This window comes from Gouania willdenowi, unplaced genomic scaffold (assembly GCF_900634775.1).
Source record: "Gouania willdenowi unplaced genomic scaffold, fGouWil2.1 scaffold_93_arrow_ctg1, whole genome shotgun sequence".
NCBI lineage: Eukaryota > Metazoa > Chordata > Actinopteri > Blenniiformes > Gobiesocidae > Gouania > Gouania willdenowi.
In genome coordinates this window covers 815070-840746 of record NW_021145258.1, presented here as the reverse complement: position 1 = coordinate 840746, position 25677 = coordinate 815070, and the positions used below count along the sequence as shown (strand labels likewise).

The 25677-nt window shown below is 35.5% G+C and overlaps 1 protein-coding gene across 2 annotated transcripts in view; it reads left to right on the top strand.

Moving 5' to 3' along the window:
- The first annotated feature begins 331 nt into the window (after positions 1–331).
- LOC114461109 (uncharacterized) overlaps positions 332–25677 on the top strand; it is a 46560-nt gene continuing 21214 nt past the window's right edge. The window contains exons 1-7 of one of the 2 annotated variants that reach the window (XM_028442949.1): positions 339–415; positions 2611–2919; positions 3074–3355; positions 3426–3545; positions 6204–6229; positions 10226–10288; positions 11741–11865. In XM_028442949.1, the coding sequence (XP_028298750.1) occupies positions 370–415; positions 2611–2919; positions 3074–3355; positions 3426–3545; positions 6204–6229; positions 10226–10261 (819 nt within the window). In that variant the 5' untranslated portion in view covers positions 339–369 and the 3' untranslated portion in view covers positions 10262–10288; positions 11741–11865. Of the gene's footprint in view, positions 416–2610; positions 2920–3073; positions 3356–3425; positions 3546–6203; positions 6230–10225; positions 10289–11740; positions 11866–25677 lie in introns of those variants that run through there. The other variant, XM_028442947.1, reaches the window with a different exon arrangement.

The following is a 25677-nucleotide window of genomic DNA, read 5'->3' as shown; positions in this document are numbered from 1 at the left end:
TTTTTTTTTACAAGAATCATAAATGTAGTGAAATGAGTGTAGACTGTTGGAATAATGTGACTGTTCATTATTGTCAGTGTCTCTGCTGTGATGTTCTGTGTTCGCTATAGTCGACTTTGTAATTTCCTTTTTTGGTGATAAAGTTGAACTGTTTCATCCTGTTTGGCCTTGTGTGTGTAGCACATTATTTAAAGGAGACGTTAGTTTAGAATCACTGTATAATGTGTTTTTATTTTTGATTTTTTTTTTATACCCATTTAAACTCCTCTTCCTCTTTTTATGACATCACTGATATAAGATGATATTTTTGCTCAGTGCACTCACAGATCAGAGTGTGAGGAAACATTAGAAACATTGATCTACAGCAGAATGCTTCTCCTGCAGCTCACTCTGCTCTTTGTGCTCGTGCTTGGAGGTAAACTTCTTCTTCTGTTGATGTTGTTTTATCATTTAACAGAGTAGATGCTTTGGATTTCATTTGTTTTATTGAATTAGTGATAAAAAAAAAAACTAGACCTGTGGTAAAAACATATGGATGGTTAGAGAATATTGATAAAATACCATTTCATATCAAGTTTAAAGGCAAATTGTTATATTTATTTTAAAACAGAGCTCATTTTGAAAAAAGAAAAAAGAAAACTTAGTTTAAAGTTAGTTTTATTTCAGTCAGATAATAATGGACCCAAAAAGCTGAAATACATCAGTTTTAAGTTAGAAAATTGAATCTATTCAAGTTGTGATTACTTTGATCAAATGAGTTTATTTCTTTGAACAAACAGTAGAAAATGATTAGGAGAACACAATGAAGGAGTATGGACCTAATTTAGGGCCACAGAATGAAAATTATAAATTCATGTTAAGAAGGTTTTTTATTTGGAGCTTCCTCTTCTTCTTCTTTTAGTTTATGGAAAACTTTCAGTTTTTACATTTGTGGAAATCAAATGAAATAATGTATTTTAAAAACGTACAAAGATAAATCTGAAGGTATTGTGTGTAAGAGGAAATATGATTTTAAATATGATGAAAAAATGATGGTCGCTGTAATCATAATTGAGTTGTAATTGTAAATAACTTTCTGAGGATAAATAATACTTGTAATTGAATTGTAATTGGAAAAACTGTTTATGGTTGACTTTCATTGTGTCTCTATGTTGTTCTGCCTGAACAACATGTGATAGTTGAACAGTGTGAGTTTAAAAAGCAGAGAAATGTGATGAAATCCGGTGCTGACGTTCTGGGCGTGCTCAGTGAGATCACCACAAAGAGGAACATCACAGATCTGAGGCTGAGGAAACATTTGAAAGAAATGTGATAGATCTGCACAGCTGTAATGCTCACCAAAAATGTCTTTCTCACCAGCAAAAGTAACGTTTCAGGCCTTAGCCCTTCATCAGACTTAGGAAACAGCTCTGACACACCTGCATATATACATGGGATGATTAGGTCACATGATCAGAGGGGGTCACATGATTCAATAAAAAACTATGAGACTTGTGAAATATATAGTATAGATGTTTTACGTATCGATCACATTTATAATTGCAGAGACTGTAAAACAGGTGTGAATTGGCACATCTAAAAAAGCAGTGAACCAGTGCAACCACAACATAGTGCAAAAATACCAGAATTACAAATATATTATGAATTATATAAATAGAATTATAAATACATTCATAAATATCAGAATTATAGATATATTATAAATAGATTATATAAATAGAATTATGAATACATTTAACAATACCAGAACCACAGATATACTTATAAATCCCAGAAATGCAAATGTATTTACACATATGTACATATACACATAACACATAAATATTGATTTTTACAAAGTTTACAATAAATTAGAGAGTATTGTGTTGTCATGGTTGTAAATGTTGTCAATTACAATTACAGTGGCCAGCAATTTTTCCAATTATAAATAAATTCCAATTATTTATTATCCTCAGAAAGTCAATTACAATTACATTCTCAATGACTAAATTCTAATTACAAAGAATCAAAATGACTGAGCCTGAAATAAATAAGATAATAAAAGTTAACCTTCCTCTTGTGTTAGCTTTCTGTTAGCATCTCTAATGATAACTGGTCCTAAATCAGCTGTAAAATACACTAAAAACAAATATCTATCATCTCATTTATTTCATATCTATTGGTTACCTTGTTAGGTTTTATAATCAATGAAAATATAGGTTTTAATATTTTTGGTGTGGGCGTCTGAGACTTTTATGTGTCAGTTTACCTTTAGATTTATATGTTTTTAATGGTAAAATGTGGTAAAGCTTGATATGAAACATATTTTAATAATTGTTAACTACATATGTGTAGAACTGTACATAGAACTGTAACATGGTTCCCCAGTTTTGTGTTAAATTATAATTGATCAATTTTATAGATTTTTCATGGCAATTACAATTACAAAGTCAATTATCTAAACTCAATTGCAATTTAATTATTACGACAGTAACAGATTTTTAAAATTACAATTACAATTATAATGATGCCATAAATATCATAAATGATCAATTATGCAATTACAATTATAATTGACCCCATCCCTGTTTTATTTTATAACTTTATAACGACTGCTCTGTTTCTTTGCTGCAGGCAGCAGTGATGACATCTATATCTATCACAGAGCTGGAGATGAGGTCATCATGTCCTGTAACAGTGTGAATTCATCTGAAACATCATGTTCTAGCATTAAATGGTTTTACTTCAGAGACATATCTACTACTGATACCATTGTTAGTGATGGACAGATTAATGAAGATTCACCTCAAGCTGATAAACTGAGTCTGGGTCGTAGATGTTCTTTGACCATCACAAACATCTCCTCTGAGGACGCAGGAGCTTACAGATGTTACTATGGGAACACATATGACACAAATGTGTTTCTGAACATTTTAACACGTGAGTAACATGACATTATTGCAGCTGTTCCTAATATTTGTAATTGAAAACTTACAGTAATTGTAACTGAAAAATGTAATTGACACCAACCCTGGTACTGACCACAAATATCACTGTTCATTTAATTATTTGCATACTTTCACATTTTCCTCAGTCTCAGCAAATCAAAGCACTGATCCAGTGGGAGGAGTCACACTGACGTGCTCTCTGTGGGTGTACACAGGCATCTATTGTGTAGAAGACAGCCTGAGATGGCTGGATGAGGAGAGAGATGAACTGAAGCAAGATGATGATGAAGTCTATTATAGTAGACAGAAGAAATGTGTTTCTGATCTGATAATAACACATCAGATGAACCACAGCAGAAGATACACCTGCCAGTTTGTTATAAACAATGAAGTGAAGATTTCTGCTGACTACACACTTGTGTCTACAGGTAGGACGACCAATCAAATCTCACCTTTAACATGTAAACACTGTCTTTATATGTTCTTCATTATTTTCAGCTCCAAACAAGATCATCATCATCATCATCATCGTAGCCTCAGTCGGACTGTTGACCATCCTGGTCATAGTTGGTCTGACTGTTTTCATCAAATCCAGGAGGAAAACTGGAGCAGCAGAAGGTGTGTGTGTGTGTGTGTGTGTGTGTGTGTGTGTGTGTGTGTGTGTGTGTGTGTGTGTGTGTGTGTGTGTGTGTGTGTGTGTGTGTGTGTGCGTGTGTGTGTGTGCGTGTGTGTGTGTGTGTGTGTGCGTGTGTAACATAAAGGTTAATTTATTTGCTGTTTTGAAGTTTTAGTTTCCCAGTGTTTTAAATGTGTGTTAAATACACAAAAGGTTTGACTTTATAAATCTTATTTATAGCATCTGATTTTTCACAGTCAGAGAATCATAGGAGCAGGGTTGGGGTCATTTACAATTGTAATTGTGTAATTGATAAGTAATTACAATTATGCTTAATTGTAATTACTTATTGTCATAATTGTAATTAAATTGTAATTGAGTTTAGTTAAAACACTGCCATGAAAATTCTATTAAAAAAATATCAAATACAATTATAATGTAACACAAAACTGGGGAACCATGTTACAGTTCTATGTACAGTTCTACACATATGTAGTTAACAATTATTAAAATATGTTTCATATCAAGCTTTACCACATTTGACCATTGAACAAAAATGTAAATCTAAGGATAAACTGACACATAAAAGTCTCAGACGCCCACACTAAAAATATTAAAACCTATATTTTCATTGATTATAAAACCTAACAAGGTAACCAATAGATATGAAATAAATGAGATGATAGATATTTCAGATGCTAACAGAAAGCTAACACAAGAGGAAGGTTAACTTTTATTAGGTTATTTATTTCAGGCTCAGTAATTGTGATTAAATGTAATTGAAATTTAGTCATTGAGAACGTAATTGTAATTGACTTTGACGATAAAAAATAATTGTATTTAAATGCAATTGGAAAAATTGCTGACCACTGTAGTCATAATTTAATTGTAATTGAACATGGGTAATTGAAAATGTAATTGTAACTGAAAAATGTAATTGACCCCAACCCTGCATAGGAGAATGTCTATGCACTTTAAATATCAGGAATTATCTGAATTCTGCTCTAATGATCCACAATTTGCTTCATACTTTGTCTCATAACAATTCAAGGCTTGATCTGAGGAATTTTTGCTATTCAGACAATAACACGATGGTCAGTGATGTCATTCATGAGGAACATTTGTTAGTATCAGGTTAATAAAGGTAGATTTATCAGACATTTAAGGTTTGGTCTTGTAGAACCATTCACCACCTGAAACAGATTCAATGAATTACAAAAAGGTTTGAGGTCATCTCAGACTGTTTGTAACAGATTTAGATTTAAGTCTCCCATAGAGAGAACTTTATTTGACTTCATTGATTCATCATTGATGGTAAAGCATCACTGGTATCAATAGGGGGTCTATAACACCCATTAACAGTCAAATGAAGTGTTTTGGATTCTTCAAGGTCGAAAACTAAAAATTCTAATTTCTTACTCACTGATTTGGACAAAAGCAGATTTACATGAAACTTACTTTTATGTAAATTGAAATATTTCCTCCCTTCCTGAGACGATCGGTCCTACAGACCAGTGTTTCTCAAATGGGGGTACGCGATGGAACTACAGGGGGTACTTGAGAGAGAGAGAGAGAAAGTGGAAAATGAACAAATAAAGTGTCAGTCTTGGTTCCACCCCAGGCATGAGATGACCGGAAATGATAAAAACTATAGAAATAAATCTATTCAGGAGCCACTAAATCAGTGTTTTTCAACCTTGGGGTTGAGATTCTATGTGGGGTCACCTAATGTTTAAATGGGATCGCCTGAAATTTCTTTAAAACCCAGAACCTTCTTGCTGTGAGGCGGACGAGCTAACCACTAAGACACAATCTTAAGCAACTGTATTTTTACACGTTTGCTTTGTGAAATATAAATCTAGTTAAGCTTAAATGCAGTAAAGAAAAAAAATAAATAATAATAACTGTACCTGAGCTTAAACATGGTCAAAAACTAATTCTAGAAAAAAAAAAAAAAATTGGGGTCGCCAGAAATTCTTGATATCAAAATGTGGTCACGATCAAAAAAATGTTGGAAATCACTGTATTTAATACTGATTATTTCCACTTATTTACAAAATGAGATTCTTTAAAATGTGTTATCACTCATTCATTTCATCATTATGTTCTATAGTTGTTTTTAAATAGTTTTCTAAGCACAATGACGTAGTCGGACAAAGGAATTAAGAGAAAGGTGGAACTTGAGCCAAAGAAGTTTGAGAACCACTGCTTTAGACACTGTAACCATCAATACCAACATCCTTATCCAAAATAGATTTGTTTCACCATGACTCTGGTATTAGAATTGCATCAGGATCAGGTGAAAGTTCCCATATGTGAACCACGTCCATGTTGGCAAATAGACTGTGTACATTTAAATGAATGAAACCAAGATGAATGGATGAATGTCTAGCAATCATAGAAGAGACAGATGATGATGTCACATATACACAGAATTTAGTAAACTCTGAAATGTAAAATCAGTTAATTAAACCTTGTTAGTATTCATCTGTATTATGATTATATGTTCTATTATTGAACTGCTTCTTTTCATGTTTTAAAGATTTGAGCTGAGCTAGAAAAGTAACTTTCCACTTCCTGTCGCTGACGGTTGTGACAATAAAAACTCTTTGCATCGCTGAGTGGTTGAGATAATAATCTGTATTATTGGTTTGTTACAGACGCCCCAAAGCGAGCTCGTGTTCCTGTGAGTATATTTAAACACTCACCACTTCTCACAAACTGTTGCAGCTATTTTTTACATCACCATGCAGATAAACTTAGTGTGTTTTCCTTTTAGATGAATCGGAAATTATCAAACATGCTTCACGATCAGCTGTTTATTCACTTTTTAACCAGCTGTTTGATTTGTTGAAAGCTTTATTATTAGTTTCTCTTCAGATTTGTGTGGAAAGCCTGCATTAATCTGCCTGTTCCTTTGTCTCTTTACTGCAAACCTCACTAATGGTTGGGACTTATTGTCGTACTTTCTTGCCTTTGGTTCCGTCTATGATGTAATCTGTAATAGTTTCAGAGATGCTGGAATTTATGATAGCCATTGTTATATTTTTTACAAATATTTTACAAATATTTTCTCTAATTCAGTGCTTTTACTTTGGGGTCGCACAAGATAACCCCCGGTCCGGTTTTGTCTTTGTTTACACAACAACGTTTTCAAGTGAAAAGTTTTGTCGTGTTTTTTTCTGTCCATTTTCACGGCAACAGAATTTTGGTGCTTGAAACTAAACTTTTTAAAAACGGGCTCCAGAGGAATTTACCTGAACTTCTCCAACAAAGTGTTGATTTACTTCACCATCACTTGGATCATTGGAGACGTATTTCATTCTGACCACAATCACAGTACTGCACTCCTACTTAGAGCTTTAAATATTTGCCTGAACCCGGGGTCGGGCTTAATTTCTATCTTTTTAACACAGACTCTGGTTGGTCTCGGCTCAGACACTGCGTGGTAAATGAACGGTCAGATGATGTTTAGATTAAAGCAGAAAAGTTGCACAAATGGATAATGAGGGGGTGAATGGAGGCTGTCCTCTGGTACATGAATAAATGATGTTAAAAACGTATAAACAACTCGTTCTGTAAGCATGTAGCATCACATGAAGCTGCTTGTCATGTTTACCCCCAATTTCCACCACATCTTTAACTGCAACGCAGCTGATAGGTTTCCATTCAAGTCCATGTGTCAATTTCCACCACATCTGAATCTGCACCAGCACAGCACTGTAACTGCTGCAGCTTGATGCTTCCCTCTGCTCCAATTAAGCAGCACTTCTATTTCTGCTGGACGCTGGAGCTGTGCTGCAGCATTTTAACAAAAATAAGCCTGTGCAGGACAGGAAGTAGTGCATTGACACAGAATAAAATATCTGGATTATTTTAAAAATATAATACTCCGTGTTCAGAGCGGATCGTAATTCCATCCATTGACTGAAATGACTCCTAACAGAGGAAAACACTGACATTCCGGTGCCACCAATGGGCCCATTTTGGACTCTATTTGAAAACCGAGCACGTATTCGGACTCGAGAATAAAACCTGTCCGCTGATACCACATTTTAGAAAAAATTAACGCTCTTTTTTTCGGTCCGGAAATTGTGCGTTTCGGCTCTCGCAGGCACAAGTCAGACTCAACCCAAAAACCAAACACTTTTTCGGACTCAATGGGACCAGACCTTTTTGTTGATACCGTTGTTGGCCTGATCTGAGCACTTTAAAAATGGTATTTCACATATAAATATTGCATCTATCCATGGTTGTATCACATACAAATATCGCGCAATTATATTGAATTAGAGGGATCTCCTGACTCCTTACTGCAACAGATGTGCAGCAAAACCAGAGGTGGTGAGGATTGCTGGACTGCAGATTACGCTAAAGTTACGCAGAGGAGCAGTTTCGGTGGAGATACGCATTCAGTGGAAATCCAGGGTTATATTTGGATGCAAAACGAGTGGTTGTAAATAAAGCTGAGTTATTAAAGAAACTTGCCTCGAATGATTCTATCCAAGGTATTAGATATCGGATTCGAATAATGTTGGGCTCTAACGGGTTCGGGCTTAAAGAGGGATCGCCTTTATTCGGGTTCAGGCCGTGTAACTTTGTAGGTCCGATTAAAGCTCTACTCTTGTGTTCGTAAGAAGTTTTGGGAACACTTGAAATGTTATACATAAGTCTGACATTAGCATGAATAACGTGTCATAAAGGCTGTCATTAAGTGCCGTTTGCTAAATTATGACACCTTTGGAGCTATGTTGGCATGTTTTGCTTAGGTGGAGGGATCTAGAATGGTTAAGGTTAGGGGTTAGGGTAACGAAGTGTTAGAGGTTAGGGTTAGGATTAGGGTTAAGGTAACAAACGACACTTAATGACTGCCTTCATGACACCTTATTCCTGCTAATGTCAGATAATGACAGCGTTAATGTCAGCCTTATGTATCAAACTTCAAGTAAAGTGTTACCGAAGTTTCTCTGCGCATGCGCTTATTTTGGTTCATTGCAAAATCACACCGCCATCTATTGACTACATTATTTAGTTTTTATTCTTATTTCTCATGTGAGTGGAGATCATTTTGAAAACGTTGTCGTGTGAAGGTGGAACTATTTGGAAACAAACAGAAAAAGAATCAAAACAGGCCTTACAGTCAGTTACGTTTTTTGTGGAGAGTATCAAAACTATACATTTTTGGAAAATCTATTGTATAAGCAATCAGAAAACAATGTTTTCATCTTCCCTGATACCTATTTGGCCTCCATCTTGGATTTTACATCATGGACGCCATAAAAAGGGTTTTTGTCAACATCTTGGCTTCTAAATAACCTAGAGCTTTTATTTTGACAGCTAAACTACCATTTTCAGGGCCGAAGAATCCAATGATATGAACATAAATAAGTTAAATCCAACCACAAAATTGTTACACTGAAATGTTCCGTTTTATTAAAGGTTTCACAAATTTATCAGACATAAATGTTCTATGAAGTTAGTGTCCATTAACCTTTTTAAAACCATCAAATGTATTATCGCCAAATCTAACACAAATCTCCACAGAAAAGTCATGGAGAAAAGGAAGCATCTTTTCTCCATCCTCACTATAGCACGAGCCCCAACTAGAGGTGCTCCGGCCAAACGTGCATGGTGCTCGCAGCAGCTGGCCGTCAACTCGGGTCCTAGCTCAGGACCCTGGGTAACATTCAGTCGGATCTGTCCAGCATCAGCTCTCGCATTCAAACCTTGGAACCGCTTCACTCCCTCCAATAGCTTCCCCCGCAGGCAAGTGGCTTGTTTGCTATTCCACGCGCAAACGTGGGAGCCCCCACGGCGCAAAAAATTATGACATCACTCCGGAAAAGCAAGGAGTACCCATAATAAGTCCATATTTCATATTGCTCAGCTGCCTGCCGTCTAGTGTTTGCGGGGGTCTAGATGACCGCTCTCCTCGCTTCAGGCATTCCATGAGGGCTCATGGAGGGAAAGGGAAGAGTGCTCTTCCCCGCGATGGGCTTTTCCATACAGGCGCGTGGAAAAGCAAGGAGGACCCCGTCTCCTTAGTTTAGGAGAACCTATTGCGAATTCACCCATAACAGTTCATATTGCTAAGCTGCCAGCCAGGTAATGTTTGGGGGCGGGGGGGTCTAGCTGACCACTCTCCTTGCTTCAGGCATTCCATGAGGGCTCATGGAGGGAAAGGGAGGAATGCTCTCCCCACCCTGGGCTTTCCACACATGCTCTTGAAAAAGCAAGAAGGACTTGTCTCCTTGTTTTAGGAAAATCTACTGCAAATTCATATTGCTCTAGCCTGGTGTTGTAGGGTGTCTTGGGGGTTTCTTCTAACCACTCTCCTTGCTTTAGCCTTTAGCCAGGGCTCAGGGAAGCTCAGGGAGCTCTTGGAAAGGGTAAGGAGGTCCCGGAACAGACCCATACCGCCAAATATACGATTGCATGCATATCCATGTAAAGCGCCCAAAGCAGCTATATAAATCCTAATGCACATTTATTGTGACAAAATAAATAGTTCTGACTGAACTATTAGAAAGACTTAACCTGATATAAAGGTTCCTGAGACATAAATAAACACAGAAGTAATGCAAAGAGTTTGACAGGCCTGAGGCATTTAAACTGAGACATTTAAACTGCTGATACAATAAATCCTGCTGAGGAAGTGATTTGTTCCTTTGTTTGACCTCAGGATGGGGAGGAGAGCACCGTCAGCTACAGAAGCTGAAACCAAGAGGCCTTGCCCAGCTCAGAGGTAAGTGACTCCCTACGTCAAACCATTGCTCCCACTTTAGCAGAGTCGCTAAAGCACAAGAAACTAAACTGGGTTTGAATTCACAACAACTAGACATGCACACATCATCATTCAGTGATTTGTAATCAGAGGTGGCAAAAGTACTAGTCGTCAATACTCAAGTAAAAGTTTAGATACTTGAATAAAAAATGACTCTGGTAAAAGTCAAAGTATTGAAGTTGCTCCCTTACTTGAGTAAAGGTAAAAAAGTACATGCTATTAAATGTACATAGGTAAAAAGTAAAACTAATGTCCCTTCAATAATAAGACAGGTTTTTAAACCAGCAAATTTCATATCTTTTATCTGGAGAATTTAACACTCATAAGAAATACAATTTGTAAATAAAACATGTCAAGAGTAAATGTTCAATAAAACCCAGAGCAGCTTTGAGTTTAAAATTCTTAAAAACTTGTAGAAAACTGGTACATGGAAATTAATTAAATCAATTACTCTTTATGAACACTTGCAGAATTTGTAAATAAAATATTTCAAGAAAAAAAAAAGCCTCAATTAAACTCAGAGCAGCTTTGAGTTTAACATTTAAAAAAAAAACTTAAAATTCTTAACCATAAAACTAAGGGACCTGCCAAACAGAAAAAAGCTCAAACTACCAAAATTTAGCATATTTTTACGTCGTGACGTCATTTTTGAAGGTCTTAAAAGTAACGAGCTCATTTTTAAAATGTAAAGAGTAGAAAGTACAGACAAATGTTTAAAAAAAAGGAAGAAGTACTCAAGTAAAGTACAGATACCAGAAAAACTACTTAAGTACAGTAAAGTATTTGTTACTTATCACCTCATCAATACTACCCATCCAAGGAAGAACCAAGCCATGGACTTATTAACATATAAACATTGACATACATACAGATTTAAAGGCAGAACTGCCTGTAGTTCACATTTTAACCCTCGCTGTGCCGTGTCTGTGTCATATGTCTGTGGTCCATACACAGAACATCCAAAGGTTTTTTTTCTCTGCCAAATCACACCATTTGCTAGTCAGCATGTCAGCATTATTTACAGACACCGAAGAATTATTAAGCGCTTAAACCAGGCAGAAGTACCCTCCGCTCCCCCTCCCCCAAGTGCACGGACACACAGTCACATTTATAGACACATCGTGTGTATCCCCGTCTGTCTCTGTGTGTGAATGAACTTGCATTTACTTCTCGCTGCTCTGTGTGTGTGTGTGTGTGTGTGTGTGTGTGTGTGTGTGTGTGTGTGTGGGCTGTGTATTGTGTGTAGTAGTTGAGAAGACGATGCTCTGTCACTGGCAGCTCTAACCGGCTGCCTGAGTGGGCGTGTCTTACTGCTCCAAGAGAAACGCCCATAATCAAGACATTTTAGTTCAGGGATTAGTTTCTCTTTAAATATACACAATCACCTCAAAACTCCACCATTGTCTCCTTTAGGTCAGAGAACCAGAGGAAGGTGAAGAAGAAGTGACTTATGCAACGGTCAAGAAGTGAAGAAGAACGTGTGAATGTGAAGGCAACACTTCACCTACTGTCAGTGCCAATACTGCTTTTCTAGAACGTGTACAACTACTTATGAAATAAACAGTTTGGATTGTTTTGTTCTTTAGTTTCCAGCAGACATGGGAAACCATTGGCTCTTAGTGTTTTACATTAAACATCATTTTATTATTGTTTTCTCTGGTACTAGAACATGTTTTAACTTCTTTTTACTTTATAATTGTAAGCCATGATGCCAGTTATTCACAGTTGTATGCTTCTTTTCTTAAATATTCTCATATAATTCAATAAAAACACTTTAAAATACACTTTTCTGTGCAAAATATTGTCACATTATTTAGGGTTTGGCCTAAACTCTGACATTATGATAACTTTAACAGGTCATCAAGTAAAACCCTCTAGAAACAATGAATACAATACATCCCTGTTTATTTGAATGGGTTAGCTTAGCCAGAAATTCAATAATAGTCTCCATTTTGTGATAAAAGTATTACATTTGGTTCAAATTTAGCCAAATTCTTTCCAAAAACATGTAATGTTGATTGAACCATCCAGAGTTTTTAACATGGCACTATATGTATACTGTATTTTTCAAAGAAAAGATAAACATAAATGTTAATTAAATTTGATTAAAATGAGGCCCTAATTAAAGTTGCTCTGTGCTACATTTTCTATGGGGAAAATTGGAGAACAGATTTAAAATATTTAAAACATTTGTAAAATTGAGGGGTTTTTTCGTTTGCAGGAATATAACTTTTAGCAATACATTTACCATACACATTATATTTAAGTTGAGCTTCAGATCAAGGGTTTTGATCACTATATTATATAAACAAATGACACAATCTGTGATATGTGTGGGGTGCTGATTGTAAAGTTGCACATAGTTTAATACACATTAATTTTTCACAACATTGAGCAACAAATTATGTTCAAAAAAGGTATGTGAATTTTTTTCACATTACTTTTGACCAGATTTACAGCAATATTTGTGAAATTTGTTGCATTTACTTTTCTTGTAAAAGTATAACGTCAATGTTAAATCTAAATCTAAATGTTAAATACTAAAACTAAATCTAAATGTTAAATCTGATCTGAGTTTTTATTTTGGTACTTCTGGTGAATTTGCATATTAGCTACTGTAAATATTTAGATTTAACATTTTGATTTAGATTTAACATTTATAATTTAGATTTACCATTTAGATTGAGATGTAATATTTAGATTTCAATGTAACATTTCGACTTAACATTTAAGTTTAGATTTAGCATTTAGATTTAGATTTAACATTTACATTTAACATATAGTTTTAAATGTAACATTTAGATTTAGATTTAACATTTACATTTAAATTTAACATATAGTTTTAAATGTAACATTTAGATTTAACATTGTTATATATTTACAATAAAAATAATTTTACAAGTTTTTCTGTAAATCTGGTCGAAAGTAACATTAAAAATTGACACTTTTTTTTAAACGTGGTTTGTTGTGAAAAGTTGCTGTTTTAGGTTTATTAAACCATGAATCAAGTTTTATTGTTAAATATAAATCAACATTAAGGTTTTATAAAGGGAATTTTTTTTTCTAAATGTTTTTGTAAAACAGGTAAACACTGTCTGGGATCAACATGTATGTTTTGATACTAAGTCATAATTATAAAATAGTATTTCATAATTATAGGATAGTATCTCATAATTTTAACTCAGTATATTATAATTATGACTTAGTTCTCATAATTGTGACTTAAGATTGTATTATTATTATTATTATTATTATTATTATTATTATTGTTTGTTTTTTTCTGAATAGATTTTTTTTTTTTTTAAATATAATTTTATTTTTCCTAGTTTTTTGTTTCATTTTACTGGCAGGAATGGGCTTCCATATATTACTAATGACATAGATAATCAGACAGTTTTTATAAAGGGAATCAAAACCATTGACATTATATACGTAGACGCCTCATGACGTCGCCGCCATATTGGAAAGGTCTCCTCACTCTACGCTAGCACTAGAGAACAACTATGCTGGTGTTTTGTACAGTTTTTAATTGCAATAATCGGTGCAGTATTCAAACCAGATCCTGTGGGATTAACTTTAACAAGTAAGATTGAACAATACTTTTAGTTTATTTACATTTTATAATATTATGTCATTTTAACTAATATTATTTACGTGTATTAGAGCAGAAACTGGTTCTCTCTCTCTCTCTCACACACACACACACACACACACACACACACACACACTGAAGGTTTCCCAGTGATACAGGCTTGAGGAGACAATGTGCAGTTGTTTTAAGACGGGAGGGTTTAGTTTCTACTAAATCATCAGTGATCTGTAGTCAACACTTCAAACCTGATCATTTTGACAGGACGGTTCAACTTCTCATGTCATCTCCAAAGAGTAGGTGTCATTTTATTCTCCACGCTAAGAAATGTCAATGATTCATATGGAAAACAAGTTAATTTTACACTTTGCTAAACGTGTTTTTTTTTACCGTTAGTTTTTTCTGCATGTTGAAGAATTAGTGATGAATTGCAGTATTTTTCTATGGAAGCCCAAAAGAGTCATAATTAAATAAATCTAAACAAGTTTTCCTGAACATCCGTCATGGCCGTTCTTTGACCGACACAGTGGTAGCAATGCGAGGGAATATAAATACAAGTATTATTAATAAAAGTGCAGTGAGATGTGTCTGGCTTGAATGTATTCATTTTGAGTGAGGGAACGGGTGCATGCACGTGGCCGATGCACACGTGTTAAGACCTGGGTTCATTCCAACACGGTGACCATGACAGTAGTGAGGTTTATGTTTACAGTGCAGGTAGTTAATAAAGTACAGTTCTCCAACACCAACACAGCTGTTGTTTCTGCACGGTTCCACTTTTATCTGAGGATTTAACACTGGAGGAGGAGCTACATTCAGCTCTGGAGAGTAAGGACCTCCCCTGTGTCCCCCAACCACGGATAGGAGATGAAAATAGTAAAGATTTTAACAAGAGAATTACAACATTACTCGGTCCGTGAATAGATATTTATCTGCTTTTGGCTTGCAATTTTTTGCCGTCAAAAGTTGTCATAGCAACCACGGGAGAATGTACGTTGTAACAAAAAAAACTACAGATTGTTTACATAAACTGAATGGATACTATGAAATTTAAGGGTACATTTCTCACTAGAAATGTCATCAAAACATTTCTAAAGTCACAATCTATCTTGAAATAAGGCAATTTGCTATTAAAATATACGTGTCCACCATGTTTTTCATTGCCTGTGGGTGGAACACGGACCCTCAGCATCAAAAACAAACACAAAGGGGTACCCCGTGTGTGGAACACTGACGCTAAGGGGTCCTGACCGATGGTCAATATGTGACGAGTTGAGAATGAGACTGTGTTACTCTAACGTGTGATGCACTCGTGGCGCTCAGGCTTATCAGCATTAGTGATAATTCTCCACAAATCGATACTGTAAGTGCTGCTGCTCATGTCTGTGTAAAGGATCAGCCAATCACTTCACTGGCTCCGCCTTATGTTCTTTGATTGACAGACCGAAGTCATTCTGCTGAAAAACGATATTATGAAATAAAAAGACCATTGTGGAAATAGATATTTAAGAATAATAAAACATATTTCATAATAATATTACCTTATTTAACAATTTAATGGCCATATTATATATTTGTCTGTTATTTATCAAAATGGTGTTTATTTCAAAATGTTGTTTTTATTTATTTAATAATGACTCTTTTGGGCTTCCTTATTTTTCAACCTTGTTTTTAACCAATGCACATCTTTTCATTGAAAAAGGCACACCACCAACTGAAAATGTTTGTTAAAAAATGAAACTTTGAAACCTATAATAACAATATACAGTTATTTTCAAAGTGGCTTGAGTTTGAATCAAATAAACACAAAATAAGTGTTTTTAATAGGAATCAAATGAGCAACAACAAAATCTATTATTTATTTTCACATTTCATTTTTCAAATAAAAAGTGCAATTAACAATATGCAGTATTCTTATCAAAGTGTATTGAATACAAAAAATTATCTTTTATATTTTGCATTATGGGATAAAAGTGTTTTTTTAAAAAAAAAAAAAAAACTAAAACATAAAATGTGATTAAAACAGTTTAACTTTATTATATAACTTATATATCATATTTATATAATATAAAAGTATCTAATTATTAATAAAGATATTACATCTATAATACATTTTGTGTGTATTATTTAATTCATTGGAGTTATTTTATGAAAAAATAATTATACATATTGACAAACTATTTATTTTATACAGAACTTAAATAATAATAATGAATAATAATAAATAATACATTTGGTCCTTGGTTCCTTTTTAAATTAGCTTATACATGAGATGTTTACTGTATGCAAAAAAATGCCATAGACCATAGACAATATTTACAAATCTTATACATTATAATACAGTAAATGCAACAAATCTGTTATTTGAACACAATTCATTTGTAGGCAGTTTTTCCACACATTGTTTATATGTAGCCCCAACTCAAACAAAAGTTTGATTCTTCAGTTTTTTATTAATATAACCATTTTTTTGTGCAAAAAATTAAAAGTGCACATGATAAAAATCTTGCAGTGTACGTTACATTTTCAAAACAAGAGATCATTATGATCACAAAAATGACACAGAGGTCACAACTCTATTTCAACATGAAATTTTAAAGTGCATTTTTTTAAAACATACAAACAACAATTTTTAAACAACTATTAGTATAATATTATCTCTTTTCAACATGTTTCTAAGATGCATACAAAGCCTTTTCTTTTTAAATGTATCAAAAGAAATCTGCAATCAATCAGAAGTCAATAAAAAAAGCAGAGTGAGGGTGTTTTGATCATTAACAGCTTCTCTTTGACACACACGGCCACGCAGCAAAACCAGCACAACTTTAGTCTAATACCTTGTTTAAAAGTATGAAGCCATAAAGTACAGACAAAAGAAACCCTGAATGGGGTTCATGCACTTTTAAAAAATGATTATGTAGCCTTTTATTAAACTGTAGAATTATTTAAGAGCCCATTTTCCTTTGTCCACTTAAAGAGGATTGAGTTTGGTTTGTTTTAAGTGGGACATATGTGAAAGCAGATTATCAACTACAGTTTTAGAGAAATAGACCAAGTGTTCAGTTACATAAGACCAAACTGTTCCAACACTATAAGAAACAGTCAGTGTTAAACTAACTTACCAGATAGTCCTTGATGAGTTGGTCTGGATTTTCTCCTGGTACAGCATCAGGCACCTTAACATGCGCTCCCTCCTTGTGTTTATGTGACACTAAAGTGAAGACAAATACAAACAGAAAATAGACAAAATCTGCACCAAATGAAGCTCCTTGGACATTAGTTTACCACCATTTTCCAGCTCCAAAATGGTAAAATGTCCTAAATGGTAAAATACTGGAAAGCTTGATATCAAACATATTTCAATCACTGGTGACTAACTACATATGTGGAGAACAGTTCATAGAACTGTAACATGGTTCCCCAGTTTTTATAATTGACAATTTTTATAATATCTTCAGGGTAGTTACAATTACAAAGTTAATTATCTGAACTCAATTACAATTCAATTATGATTACGACAACAACAGATATTTAAAGTTACAACTATGCTATAATTGTAATTAATTATCAATTCTAATTGACCCCAACCCTGGAAAAAGGACAGATTGTTGTGTTTTTCTGTTAGAAGTGAACAAAGCGGTGCTAACATTGGCTTCTAATCATTGAAATATACAAGAAATGTGGAGGACACACTAACATGCTGATGTTCTTCTTTCCCACCACACTTTGAGGCCCCACTCAAGGATGAGGATGGGCTGCTCACAACGGGAAGGGGCCGGAAAAGAAAGGCTGAGGAAGACAATGTTCTACTGAACAGCAAGAAACCGAAGGTTGGGGAGGGGTTTCAGGAGCTAAAACCAAACACAACCCTGAAATCCAGAAGAACCTTTTCACTCTCGGACACAACGAAAGAGTCCCAAATATGTGAGAAGTGCAAAGACGCAAACAGAGACGATTCACTGCAGTCTGAGCTAAATGAGTGTGTGAAAACATTTTCACCCACCATACCAACTCACATTGCCTTGTTGGAGGACGATCCTCAGGTTTACCTTGCCCCTGAAGAGTCACCATCCCCTGACTCACCTTGTTTAGATGAAATAGAGAAAAACTGGATCCGAAAAAAGAGGTAAGATGAACAAAGCTAAACAGTGTAAAATTCACTATTACCCAGTGTAGAACCCGTATTTTAAAGGTAAATATTGCATACAATCAGGTTAATTTAATTATGGCAACCAAAATTAAATAATGATCAATTGTGCAGCCCAAGGTAATATGCATTAAAATCAGGATTTTTGATGAATGATTGATCTTTGATGGTTCATGAAGTCATTTTAGAAGTTACAGTTGTGTGTGCGTTTCTGTCCGAATGTCTAAATTGTTGCATTTTCAAACCAATGTGTGCATTTGTGTGTTTGCAGAGAATTTTGAGCATTTTTACAAGGAGCAGTGTCTGCTTGGTAAAGGTGGTTTTGGGAGCGTCTACGCCGGTTTTAGCTTGTATGCTGACAAGTCTGTAAGTTTATACACACAATTTACACACAGTTTTAGTGTTTTCAGCCTTTAAAAATTACATTTACGTCTTCATTTATCCATATTCAATTACAACTCAATCACAATTACAGCGACCAACATTTTTTCCGATTACTATCAAAATTAAAATTATTATTATTCCCCTAAAGGTAAATTACAATTTTGTTCTCAATTACCAAGTTCAATTACAATCAACCACAATTACTGTGCCTTTAATGAATCACCCCATTAACTGTGACCCTTCTCTTGTGTTAGCATCTCTTTTCAGTTTTGAACCATCAGTATATCCCTAGATTTCTATTTTCCAAAAAATGGTAAAATGATCCTTAAGAGAACCAACAGGTAAACTTGATATGAAACATATTTTAATAATAATTATTTATTTTATTTTAAAAGTTTTAAATGTTAACTATGTTTGTGTAAGCCATAGAACAGTAACCCTGTTCCCCATGTTTGCATTTAATTAAACGTTACAGTTTTTATAAAATTTCCATGACAATTACAATTACCATGTTCAATTCAATTACAGTAACAACAGCAACACATATTTCTAATTACAATTATAGTTACGTCATAATTGTAATTTATTATCAATTACACAATTATAATTATAATTGACTCCAACCCTGGCCCAGTGTCATAATCAGTCAGTAGAACAGATTAGTTCAGATTTCAGTTTTGATACGACAGTGAAAAATGTTACAAAAATACTCAGAAAAACCCAAAAGTGTATCACATTTTACACACATTCCCACTGATTTTAGTGTTTAAAAACCATGAACGTTGTGATTAAATACTTGATTTTTGTCTTGCAGGTAGCCTTAAAACATATTCCAAAGGCGGAGGTGGAATACTGTCAAGTGGATGTAAGTATTTTTCTCATCAATGATGGCAGAAATTCTCAGATTTGGGACTCGTTTTTGAAACATGGGCTGTTTGTTTTCTAAACTTCCAGGATGGACAGTTGATGTTTTGGAGGCGCTGCTGTTGATGAACGCGGCTGGTAACCTCGTGGAAGGCTGCAAATATAACCCCGGAATCATTGAGTTGGTGGATATTGTTGAGCTTAAAGATGAGGTGGTCATAGTTATGGAACTTCCTGACAATGCCATGGATCTGCATGACTACAACAAAATGAAGAACAGAAACATGCAGGAACAGGAAGTGAAGGTAGCACGACTTTAATCACTGTGTCTCCAAACTCCTCCCCTCACTGCCCCTAACCTAGGGCTGCTCGATTATAGAAAACAATAATAATCATCATTATTTTTAGTCAGAATTGAAATCTTGATTATTTGTCAACCAAAAACGTATTCAGTTTTTAAACAAAACAATGTAAAATGTATTCCTTAATCATAAATAAAATCCTTCAAACCCTAAAATCAAGTATGTTCACATTTGCACAAAACAAAACACTTCATCAAACCCAAAGTGTTCTCAGATAAGAGAATTTGACTTGCCTTGCTTGTTTACCAAGTGTTTTTTGCTGCGTTTCTCCTGCAATGTTTCAAGACCGCTAGCAACAACTTTCCTCGCGTTAGCCTGCAGGCTAGCTTTAGCTTTGAGAGGGATGGGGCTTAGGAGCTAGCATGTGCATGCATTAAACAACTCAAAGTTAGTATTAATAATCGTTTTTTTCCCGTGTGTGCCAAGCTTTATTCTTTGTAGATATCCTAAATCGTGGAAGTTTGTTTAATTTAGCAAATAAAACATATGTATAATGACAGTCTTACCCTAACCCTTCTGTCTCTTTCTGTTACAGGTTATCATCAAGCAAATCCTCAAAGCAGCGGTCATAATGCATAAAAATGGGGTCTTCCACAGGGACATTAAAGCCAAAAATATCCTGATATCCAACACCAATGGAACCCCATCTGTAAAGATTATTAACGTTAGCTGTGGTGATTGGATCAAAGACGTGCCCTATGAGCGGTTTACTGGTTGGTGTTTAATTCTTTTCTTGGTTGCACATCTTTGAATCCACAGAATTTCCTCTTTGACTCTTGTTCTGACTGCTTTTTATGTTCCATTTGTTTATGATTCTAGGTACACAGATTTTTGCCCCACCGGAGTCTCTTCTCCATAAGAAGTACCAGGCTGAACAAACCACGGTGTGCCAGATCGGGCTCCTCCTTTGTAACCTGTACCTGCGCCACGCCTTTGGCAAAATGGAACACATGGCAGGAGAAACACGGCTCATAAGCCATCTCTCTCACTGTAAGTCATGCAAACACAAACACTTGACTGTACTGTCCAGCAGGGGTGTCAAACTCATTTTAGTCAAAGTGGTTCAAACCAGTATAATAATGGCATAAAAAGCACTAAATAATGACGATTGAAAACATTTTACCTTTGTTGTTGTGCCAATGAATGAAAGGACATTCTGATTAGTGCTGTCAATAGATTAAAAATATTGTGCAATTAATTAATTTAATTAATCTATTTTTTAATCTCACCTGACATTTGCTGAGAAACGCCCTCAACTTGTGGTATTTTCATTTAAATTACATTATTGTGGCAGATTATAAACATTATGTATAACAAATTGGGCTTTAAAAAGTTATTTTTTGTTTTTAACAGACATTTCCATTGCTCCTTGCTTTTTCTCTCCTTCAGATAATAGATAATAAATAAAAACAGACCCATCAATCACAGTACTGTAAATTAGCACATCAAAAATAGCATTATTAACAACTCATGGATTTATTCATTTTGGCTCTGAACCCTGTCATCTTGGCCACTCGTTAGCATTTAGGTGCTAGCTGCTACACACTCTTTTCTTGCGCAATTTTCACACAACTGGGCTTTAGTTTTCTATTGTTTTTAAACTAAAATTTACTCGCACAAAGACTTCTCAGGTTCTACCGTTGTAGCCGATGCATTAGTATTGAGTATTCTGGGAACGTGCGCAATGAGAAGAAAAAATAAGCGATTAATGGCGTTAATTTTTTTAGTGCATTATTTTTTTTCCTGTAATTAATTGACAGCCCTAATTCTGATTTTATTAAAACTGTGGCATATTTAAAGAAAATAAGTGTATGTGCACCAATAGCAGTCTTATACACTATGGTGAGACCCTTTTGGTCAAATTAGAAATAGCAGCTACTTTTTGAATCTTTGACACCCCTGATTTATAGACTATCAGTGTTCTAAAAGCTTCCTTTCATTTTACTCTCCAGTGGGAAACTCCTTGTGGTGCAGTGTCTGAGGCCAGATCCTGACCTTCGAATGGGGTTAGAGGAACTGCTGGATCACCCGTGGTTCAAAGTTTGAAAAAAACATGAATTTCCACGTGTGTATGTGTGCAAATATACAATTAAACTGTAAATATGTAAATAAAGTGCAAATATATTCTCAATCAAATCTGTTCTCTGCGTCTGGTGAAGAAACACAAGAAATCATGGTAAGAATGAAGTAAAAACAATTCGATGCATTTGTCTATGGAACTCCACATCCCACAATGCAATGTGAAAACTTTACTGACAATGTCAATAAAATGAGTGTTTACAGTGGAGATCAAAACAAAGTTTTAAACAAACAGCAATTTCAAACGTGACCTATGAAGCCTAAACTATAGATTAAACTGATTTTGTCTCCAGGCAGCTTTAATTATTGACATTATAAACAGTAAATTGTCACCATGAAGCAATCTGGCATTGGTCTGGACCGATCGCCCCTCGCCCGTCATCCTTCGTGACGTACTTTCACGGGCTCTGCAAAACCTGGGGGCGGAGTCGCGCGGGAAGGCTTGGCCCCCTTTCATAACTGCTTGTAGTTCTAGTTTTTAATGTATTTATTTTTGTGGTTCTTAAAAAGAAAAATTAAACGTGAATAAAATTGACAATGATAGCAAAAAATTTAAGCTTTCTCTTTGTTTTGGTTTCTGCTGTATTTTTGGGTTGTAGGTCTGCAAAACAATGAGTTATGCCATGAGAAAAATATTTGACTGAGGATTTATAACTAATTAAACATCAAACACATTTTTGTTGTAATAACCATATCAATCTGTCGTTTATCAAAGTTGTCTTTCATTGATTGATCATTCTAATAAGTAAATCAATGTAAATTGAAACATAGATAAAAGCAATATTACACTGGAAGTTGTGCTTTTTTTAATTATCCAACAGTTCTACAAGCATATTTTATTAGTCAACAGTATTAAGCAACAACAGATTATGATTTGTTTGTTTAATCATTTATTTGGCTCCTCCAAAACAAATAGATCCACAACTGGAAGGGAGACGAGGCTGTTGCCAGGCAACACAAACATTTTCTATTAGAAAGCCTGAACAGAGGAGTGATAACGTGTGTAAAAAGTCCCAGTGCTGTTGTTACTCTGGACCAAACACATTCCATGAGTGCTGATATAATCAAATGACTTGTTTGGAACTAACTGTTGTTTAATGTACATTTACAATTTAAAAATATCATTAACTGACCAATACATTTACTACTGCTGTCACCCTCTTTTATAGGATGGGACCAGAGTCATCATGAACCTCTGGAGAGAAGCTGTCCTGTTCCCCATCCTGCAGCACAGCAGGATTAAAGTGACCCACCTAAAGGGTGTCACTAACCACTATGGCTTTCAGCTGCAGAGTACTAACAGTACTGCAGTACATGTAAATATTCATTTTTGTTTTCAATAGGATGATTGGTTCTCTTCCCCTATGTATATATTCATTCATCTTTCTCCTAACAGTCAGTGATATCTGCAGCCCAGGAGGTGGAGGTACTGTCCTGTCTGCCATCAGAGGAAGGGGAGTACATCCTTCTCCTCGGAAATTATGATGTCGTGGCCACCGACCTGTGGGAGCCTCTGGCCCCCATGCTCTATGATCCCCTCAGGGTCAGCATTGTGCTGCAGGGGGGGAGAGTTTCCACCATTACTCCTATTTAAAATAGGTGTAATAAGTGCATATGAGGTTGAAATAATATCTCTGCTTAACCAACAGCAATAATTAAATGTTGGCCATTGTTTCCCAGTTACCAGCCAAAGAATTATACAGGATCAACCTCATTAGACAAATAACCAAAAATAAACTGGAACAAATTTACCTACAAAAGTTAAAGACGGATCTTGAAATCTTGTTACTTCAACGATAGTTAATGTGGATGCATAGTTATATGTGAATGATGGTACTATCTGTAGAGATTTTAATAGATACTTTTGAACTTTTAGGGAATAAGAATAGCACAAAAATTACTTGTTTCTGTATTTCTGTATTTTCTTTTTCACAAACATTTCTGGGGCTTTTTTTCAAAAGCAATGTTGTTTTATATAATGTTTTGATGGGGGGGTTAAGGAAAGAGTTAAACATAGATTCCTGCAGACAATGTCCCTTATGGCCCTTCCATCCTGGGCATCAGCAGCAGGATGAAGGGATGGTCATCCTCAGGAATCAGTTGTACAGCAGGGTGTGGCTCCCCTCTAATAATTGCAATATTATTGAGAACAACACATGCCACAATAATGTCACATGACCTTGCTGGAGTGACCCTGAGCTTTTTCAGGCACTGGAACCGAGCTTTGAGAATGCCTATGGTATTCTCAACCCGGGCTCTAGTCCTGCTGTGGGCCACATTAAAATGTAGTTGGGGACCAGGCTCAGGGTCAGGATATGGAGTCAGTAACATTGGCAGGCATGGGTAGCCTCGATCTCCCAATAGGTATCAAAGTGGCCTGTAATAAGAGGATATACAGAACTTCTATTAAACTGGAGATGAACAGTGCAAAAAACGTTCTTCCTTAACACTTGCAAATCTGTTGCTCAGACTACACTCCCCATAAATTCTGGAGTCGTGCACAGAGCCAGGCCACTTTGCTTCCACATTGGTGATGAGGTAGGAGGGATCACATGATCTTCACAGTTCAGAGAATGACATGTTCAATGAATTACAAATACATTTCTATGTACATGAGTGTGATAGCTGTTCGACCTGGACATTGATGCTGTGAAATGATTTCCTATTCACATAGTCCGCCTCTTTTTGGAGCAATTGTGGGATTTTGTGTCCCATCCACACAGCCTAAAACATTTGGGATTCCTGCCGAATTAGAGCACATTAAACTACTCACCCACCTGTGGGGTTGCAGCACAATGCATGTCATTTTAATAATACAGTAAATAATGTGTACATCACTCACCTGCAATCCTGTAGAATACAGCTTTTATATTAGCCACTGGCTTGTATCCTGGGAACGTGACAAACGAAGGAAGTCAGCCTTTTAATGCCAGAGCAACCTTCCTTATTGATCTGCATACAGTTGTCTTTCCCAGGTGCTCAGCATCCTCAATATTATAAAGCAAACTATCGTTAGCGAAAAAACGTAAAGCGTCACAAGATTTGTGTGGATGTGAGCGCTCGTCCACGGTATGAGTTTCCTAATGTGTGATCCCAGATGATCATAAAGAATAAACTAAACCGGTATCGTTCCCAAAGATACTCCTCAGGAAAATAAAACATATCCTGTCTTGGTCAGAAAAAGCTCTCGCAGCGTAAAGCATTTCTAATCATTTGAGCTTTTATGTCAATGGGATTAGCAATGAACAAACAATCCATGACTTCACTCTTGTCCAGGTGGGCGGAGCCAGGTAGAAACCCAGGGTTTCTTTGATAAAACCTGCCAGCAACCAGGTTTAGTTCACTGACAATGTTGCCAGGGTAACATACTCAGAAGAACATACCTCATGTTTAGGAATGGGATACTAAGAGTTTCCCTCATTTGAGTTTAAACATAATCCACTTCATGGAAAACCCTCTGAACAGAAAGTGAACTGATGGTGTTGACTCTCTGATAGCACACACTCAACTGAGCTAAAGACCTGCCACCCCCTTATATAGACTCTGAGCTACTGATTGGAGTCAGCTGAGGGAGAACATCACAGGTGCAGCCAATAGCTCCTGATTGGTCCTCAGAAATAATAGAACTTGATTTTCAATAGATTTCCAGACCTACTGACCACATACATGTCCTGACCTTTTGAAATGAAAACAGAAATCTTAGTGTGGTTGCCTCACATTTATCTGCCATAGAATTAAACTAATTATAGTTTAAATAAATTGATCATTGTCAAATTATGGAATTTATTTTAATGGTAAACTTGACCATTCTATTGTTTCCAGGTGGGGCCCCTAAAAATGGTGGGTTTGGGGACCAACATGAAGCCCCTTTGAAAGTTGACTTTGCAGGAGATGAGCTGACCTGAGAAATGATTAATAATTATTA